Raw genomic sequence first — 7,627 nt, 5'->3', positions numbered from 1 at the left:
TCTGTAAAATTGAACGAGACCATGTTCAAGGATGGTCAGACCGCTATAGCATACTGCAGGAGCATGCGGACTCCCAAGGACATTGAGGTAGCCAGGGTCTGTCTCAGAGGGAAGTGTTCAGCCGATTTCCCGTATCTGCCATGGAGGTAACTTCTGCCTCTTAGTCAATAAGTCTTCATATAGTCTTTACACTTAGTTTCTTCTAACCATCTACTCAGCTTAACCAGTTGTCCTGTATATCTCTACAGACCCTGTACGGGATGATGGCTATGTAGAAACAGGTTGAGCTTATGAACGCCAAGGTTCGTGCACTCTCTGACAGCCTTAATGCAGCGAACAAGGAGAACGATACTTTGGCTGCTCAGAAGACCAGGTTGATGGTTCAGCTTGGTAAGGTTGAAAAGGAGAGGGACTCACTGAGGAAGGAGACCGACTCTCTTCAGGATGAGAGGAATGCATTGCAGCTCGAAAAGAGCGTCTGGCATACCGAGTGGGAATCCCTTAAGGCTAAAAAGGAAGAACTGTTACGCCTTCTGAATGATGAGCAATCCGCTCGGATGGCCTTTGAGAAAAGGGCTTTAGACGAGCGCAATGCTTTACTCGACACCATTAGTAGGGTAAATGGTGGTATGCTAGCTCTGCATGCTCGGTTTTCTAGAGTTGGGGCCCTCAGATATGCTCAGGGGTTCTGAGAGGGTTATGCCGATCGTGTTCCGGATGAGGGTCAAACTGGTTCTACCCCTGATGATGTTGACAAGGAACTGGAGATTGACCCTCCGGGTATTTATGCCGATCCAGACTCCACCGCTGCTGAGGGCATATTTGATGAGTGCCAAGAGATTGCCTCTTCCCGGATCACTCCTACTCCTTCTGCTGCTCTGACTTTAGACATTCTTCCTCTGTCCACCATGACTCCATCTGTTACTACTGCTAAAGATAACCCTCAGCGGAATGATTCTTCCAACGCTATTGAGGGTAGGACTCAACAGAACGATTCTGTCATTCACCTCGACTCTCCTCCTCGTGAGGATGGTGATACCAACAATAATGAGGAGACCGTCCAGCACCATCAAAAGGTTGACGAGGCAAACGCTTCTTAGTTAGAACTTTTTTGATGTATTGACTTTCCTTCTTTTATATATTTGCCATCTGTATACCTCATCGTTTTTGTAACTCTTTGAACTTTATCATTAATAAGATGGCCGACTTCTGATCAAACTCTTTCTGCAAACTCTTTGTTTCAACGATCTAATCTGGTTCTTCCTTATATGTCAATGGTTGGCATTCAGCTAATTTTTTGGCGTTCAGCTCATAGTGCCAGCTGCCACTTATTTTGCTGAGTGGTTGGCGCTCGGGTAGAACGCCACTTGCCACTTTCATTCTTTTACTTCTTTTGGCAAGTTTTTGGCGTTCGGCTAATAGTGCCAGCTGCCACTTATTTTGCTTAGGTGCCTGGCGCTCGGCTAAAATGCCACTTGCCACTTGCCAATTGGCCTTTTATTTCTTAGCAAGTGTTTGGCGTTCGGCTTATAGTGCCAGCTGCCACTTACTTTGCTTAGGTGCCTGGCGCTTGGCTAGAATGCCATTTGCCACTTGGCCTTTTATTTCTTAGCAAGTGTTTGGCGTTCGACTCAGAGTGCCAGCTGCCACTTACTTTGCTTAAGTGCCTAGCGCTCGGCTAGAATGCCATTTGCCACTTAGGCTTTTATATCTTAGCAAGTGTTTGGCATTCGGCTCATAGTGCCAGCTGCCACTTACTTTGCTTAGGTGCCTGGCACTCGGCTAGAATGTCATTTGCCACTTAGCCTTTTATTTCTTAGCAAGTGTTTGGCGTTCGGCTCATAGTGCCAGCTGCCACTTACTTTGCTTAGGTGCCTGGCGCTCGGCTAGAATGCCATTTGCCACTTAGCTTTGCCATTTTTACTTACTCAACCTCTTAAAGAGGAATATTATTTTTATAAATCTCAGAAACTTGTACATTTGCCTGTATTCAATTGAAAATGAACAAAATTCAATATTGAAATTCAATTTTTTATTGATAATACCTCTTTAGAGAAGTAGCATTCCAAGGCTTGTTAACCAGCCTTTCGGCCATGGTCTCTAAGATATATGCCCCCTTTCCTATGGCTTCTGCAATTCTGTATGGACCTTCTCATGGTGGCATCATCTTTTTGACTATCCCCACCTTCTTTTTTAGAACCAGATCACCCGGTCTAAAGTCTTTGTGCTTTACTTTTTTGTTATGGCTATTCGCAAGTGTCTGCTGGTAGGATGCGAGCCTTACCGCCGCTACATCTCTTTTTTCCTCTAACAAATCGAGGTTAAACCTCAACATACTGTCATTATGCTCTCGGTTCCATGCCAAGCTTCGAACAGTCGGAACCAAGTGCTTGACTGGTATAACTGCCTCGGTACCATACACCATGGTGAATGGGCTTTCTCAGGTTGGTCGCCTTGGGATTGTTCTGTAAGCCTATAGGATGTTCGGCAGTTCATCTAACCATTTTCCTTTATTTTCTTCTAGCTTCTTCTTGATACAAGCAAAGATTGTTTTATTTGTGATTTCCGCCTGTCCATTGGCCTGTGAGTGACTTACTGCCGCTAGCTTTTGATTAATTCCATATTCCTCCAACAACCCTCTTACTTGCTTACTGTCAAGGTTGGTCCCATTATCCATGACGATTGACCTAGGAACACCAAACCGGCAAATAATATTACTCCAAATGAATCGTCTCACATGAGTTTGAGTAATGCTCGGGTATAGCTTTGCTTCCACCCACTTAGTAAAGTAATCTGTAGCCAGCAACACATACTTGTTCTGAGCTCTTGCAGTTGGTAGAGGACCAACTATATCCATCCCCCACTGTGCGAAAGGCCATGGTGTGGCCATTACGTGCAAGTCTTTAGGTGGTTGGTGAATCAGTGGTCCGAACCTTTGGCACTTATCGCACCTTCTAGACAATTCTTCAGCATCTCACGACATGTTCGGCCAGAAGTACCCTTGCGTCATTGCTTTGTGCACTAAAGATCTCCCCCCTGAGTGGTTTCCACATACACCTTCATGAATAGCTCGTAGTATCTGCTGAGCCTCTGTGAGGGTGACGCACTTTAAGTACGGTCCGGAAAAAGATCTTCTGTACAACTGATTATGCACTACGGCGTACTTTGCAGCATTCGCTCTGATTTTCCTAGCCTCATCTCTTTGCTCAGGCAGAGTACCATCCCGGATGTAAGTTATGATCAGATCAATCCAGCTTGGCTCATATGGAATAACACTCACTTGCCAAGGATCTGAGCCCGAAGGTTCTTCGAAAATGGATGGCTGGTTTAATATTCCTACTGGAATCACCCTTACCAATGTTTCTCTCGAACCCAAGGCATTACATGCTAGCCGATCGGCATCCTCGTTATACTCCCTTGGAATTTGAATGAATTCAATTTTTTCAAAGTTTTTGGCCTCCCGTATAACAGCAGAATGATATGCTTCCATCGTTTCATCCTTGGTTTCATACTCGCCATTCTCCTGCCGAACGATTAACTGCGAGTCACTAAAAGCAGTCAAATTCCTGACCTTCAGCTCCATGGCAAGCTTAATTCCTGCTAGCAATGCTTCATACTCCGCCTCATTGTTCGTGGCTTCGAATTCAAGCTGAAGCAATTGACTTAAGGATGTACCTTCTGGTGTCTGCAGTTTGATCCCAATGCCTGTACCCATCTGATTTGAGGATCTATCGACGAAGAGTTTCCATAAGCAACCACGAAGGTCTTCTTCCATGTCCTCTGAATCACATTCTAATAAAAAATTTGCCACCGCTTGCCCTTTGACTGCTGTTCTGGGTTTGTATGTGATATCAAATGAGCTTAACTCTATGGCCCACTTCGTCATTCTTCCTGAGAGATCTGGTTTGTGCAAGATTATTCTGATAGGGAAAGTGGTTAGAACGATGATAGGATGGGATTCAAAATAATGCCTGAGCTTTCTTTTCGCATGCAGTAGCTAGAGTATCACCGTCTCTGCCTTTGAATAACGTCTTTCGGCCTCAGTCATTGTCTTGCTAATGTAGAACACTGGATATTGCTTCCCTTCTACATAGTGGATCAAAACACCACTTGTCGCGATGCTGGATACTCCGAGATATAAAAATAGCTTTTCGCCCGGTTCTGGAGCTGACAGGATCGGAAGGTTCTACATATACTTTTTCAGAGCAATTAACGCTAGGCGCTATTCATCCCCCCAAACTTGCCTGCCGTGGCTTCGTATTGTGTTAAAAAATGGTTTACAGCGATCTGACAATTTGGAAATGAACCGGCTCAATGCAACGATCCGTCCCGTAAGTGTTTGCACTTTTTTGACCGTCGTTGGCTCGGAATTCTTAGTCAGAGCTTCTGCTTGGGCAGGGCTTACCTCGATGCCTTTGAGATTAACCACGTGCCCCAGGAATTGGCCAGAACTTACACCAAATGAGCACTTGGTTGGATTGAGCTTCATTCCATATTGCCTTAACACATCAAATACGTCTCGTAGATGTTTCACATGGTCAACTTTCTTCTTACTTTTTACCACCATGTCATCAATGTAAGCTTCCACTGTCTTCCCTATTTGTCCCTTAAAATTTTTGCTAATAAGTCTTTGGTAAGTTGCTCCGGCATTCTTCAGTCCGAATGACATGACTTTGTAGCAATACGTCCCGCGTTCGGTAACGAAAGAAGTTTTTTCTTCATCAGCAGGGTCCATGGGGATCTGATTATAACCTGAATAAGCATCCAAAAAGGTCAAATGTTCATATCCAGTAGTTGCATCCACCATTTGATCAATCTTTAGCAGCGGGAAGCTATCCTTCGGATAGGCTTTGTTTAAATTGGTGAAATCAATGCACACTCACCATTTCCCATTTTTCTTCTGCATAACGACAACATTTGATAACTAGTCAGGGTAGTACACTTCTCTTACAAACCCCACATCAAGCAGCTTGTCAACCTCCTCGGCAATGATCCGGTTGTGCTCGGGAGCAAACCGTCGCTGCTTCTGCTTTACAGGTTTTGCATTGGGATTAACGTTCAAGGAGTGACAAGATATAGAAGGATCGATCCTTGGCATATCTAGGTGATTCCATGCAAACACATCTGCGTTTTGAGACAAGAAATTAACTAACTCCTGCTTTTCCTCCTCAGCGAATCGTTTCCCCACTCTGGTTGTTCGTTCCGGTCGGAACTGATTAATCTGCACATCAAACAGGGGTTCTTCAGTCAAGTCCACTGGCTCCTCCTCCCCATTCTGCTTGGAGGGAGGCTCCTATAATTGCTATCTCAGACTTGCTGAACGAATGGGAGCTTTCTCCTTTCCGGCATGTTTCAGCGTTACTGAATAACATTATTTAGCTGCAACCTGGTCCCCATAAATGTCAATCACTTTGGTCCCGTCTGGCCCCAGGCATCTCATTACCTGATGCAGAGTGGAAGGAACACCTTGAACTTTGTGGATCCACCCTCTGCCCATCAGAAGATTGTAAGAGGGATGAATTTCAACAACGACAAAGGTTTCCATCAAAACCCTCTCAGCAGCATGTATCGCTACCTCCACCGTACCGACGGGCTCCACTCGTTTTCCATCAAACCCTAGTAGAGGATTCCCGGTGGATTTCAGCCGATCCTGTTTGATCTCGAGCCGATCAAATGTGTCCCTTGGTATGATGTTCGTACTACTTCCAGGATCAATCAGAAGTCTGCGCACCAAACATTTGGCTACTGTCAAACTTACGACCAACGGGTCCTCATGAGGGATCTGAACATGCAATAGATCTATTCCGTCAAACTTTATCTGCGTTGATGCGCTCTGTTGGTGCAGAGTGTTTACACTGCCTATCCTTCTCTTCATCTATGCCTGGCGAAGGCGTGTTCGAAGTAGTTCATCTGACTCTTTAGCAGGCTCTGGCCGATTGTGAATTGCATTGATTATTTGAACTGGTTGCGTGTTGTGAGAATTTGACTTCTGATTCCTCTTCACGTGCTCCATTGGTCGATTCTGTTCCATCATTGGGCCTTGAATATAACTTGTGAACTCCCCTCTAGCTATCAGCATCTCTACCTATCTCCTTAGGTTTCTGCATTCGTTAGTCTGATGGCCAAAGTCAGAAGGAAATGCATAATGCTTAGACTGATCCCTCTGTTCGAGGGGTTGTCTGATTGGTAAAGGAGGTCGGAACTTATCTTTATTTTCTTGGTATAGTCTTGCTAAGGTAAGTTTGAATGGAGTAACCAACTCTTCCTCTCTGGTCCTCTTCTCAGATTTCCAAGAGGAGCGCTGCGGCTGAACCTACTTTTGCCTGATCTTTGCTTTGGTCTTTTCTTCCATGGATATGATGGATGTCTTCCGAGCGTTTGCCGCTTCTTCTTCTTCCAAGCGCATAAATCCATTGGCTCTTTCATTGAGTTCATCCATAGTTTTTGTCGTGTTCACCACCAAGCTTGTATGGAATGGGGTGCCACGGGTCATGGCCAGTATAAATGCTTGAACTACCGTTGAAGGGTGACATTCAATAACTATGCTCTTGGTAAGGTTAAACCTGGTTAGGAAAGCCTGGAGACGCTCATCAGCACGCTGCTTCATTATGAATAGGCTCGAAATATCCTTCGCTGGACGCTTGTTTCCATAATATTGGCTTATGAACCGATCACACAAGCTTCGGAAACTATATACTGAGCCCCTCGGCAAGTTCTTAAACCAATTTAGAGCTGGTCCAGCTAGACTCGTAGGAAAGCACTTGCACATCAAAGAGTCATTCTCAGTGTTCAGATCCATTTTCAACTGGATGTGATACACATGATCGATCGGATCAGTCGTTTCGTCGAACAGAATGAAAACGGGCATGGAAAATTTCCTCTGACTCGGAGCATTCAGAATCTCATCGGTGAACGGTGAATCAACCATTCGAGATGCTGAACGGAGTGCTTCATTTTCCCTCTGGAACCCTGCGGTTTTATCTCTGGTCTTCAGACCTCCTCTCTAAGCCGTGATAGTCAAACGTCGTCATGGAAGGCCGATAGGTCGGATCGAATGATCTGTCCTCAACAAAGTCTCTGTGCCATGGAGGCATAGCTTGTGACGATCCAACTCTATTGCTTCACCTCGCTGAGCGTTTCTTGATGTGGATCAAAAGTCATTGCTTTGTTTCACCTGATCTGCTCACGCCGTGGATCCACGTTAGTCGATTCTTCACGATCATCAATACGAAGAAGATTTGGCGGCAAACCGTCTCGCCGGATTTCCTCGCGGTGAGAATCTATCAGATTGTTTCCGACCTCCTCGCCGTGATGTGCCGCATCGGTACGTGCACCTTCTTCTCCTACCGGGAGTGGTCGCAGAATTACTAGAGCTTCTTGATGCTGCATTTCAGTCCTTAGATCCGCATTTTCTCTCCGGAGAGCTTCGATCATGCTCATCAACTCATCAAGTTTCACCTGCTGGACGTTCTCTACCGTATTGGAGTTCTCACCCCCTATCATGATTCCGGATCGAAGCAAAGGCATGAATTACGAACTCCGAAATAGATCTGAGCGTCACCGATGCAAATTCCGTTAGATCTGGGCTCAACTTCACCGAATCGTGATCACCGTTTGCTAGATCTGA

At 45.3% G+C, this 7,627-nt stretch overlaps 1 protein-coding gene across 1 annotated transcript; it reads right to left on the bottom strand.

Moving 5' to 3' along the window:
- Positions 1-6,313: 6,313 nt before the first annotated feature.
- LOC132277499 (uncharacterized) lies at positions 6,314-6,928 on the bottom strand. Its single transcript, XM_059779354.1, has one exon. It carries the CDS (start codon positions 6,926-6,928, stop codon positions 6,314-6,316), a length of 615 nt encoding a protein of 204 aa, XP_059635337.1.
- Positions 6,929-7,627: the final 699 nt, after the last annotated feature.

The sequence above is a fragment of the Cornus florida genome, unplaced genomic scaffold, assembly GCF_030987335.1.
Source record: "Cornus florida cultivar Cherokee Brave unplaced genomic scaffold, ASM3098733v1 CherokeeBrave_3.0.0_Hap2_Chr10, whole genome shotgun sequence".
In the NCBI taxonomy this organism is placed as follows: domain Eukaryota; kingdom Viridiplantae; phylum Streptophyta; class Magnoliopsida; order Cornales; family Cornaceae; genus Cornus; species Cornus florida.
This window is presented reverse-complemented; position numbering and strand designations above follow the sequence as displayed.

What these genes read in the sequence shown, in the direction of transcription:
- LOC132277499 (XM_059779354.1), bottom strand. Translation starts at nt 6,928, where the DNA reads ATGGTTGATTCACCGTTCACCGATGAGATTCTGAATGCTCCGAGTCAG.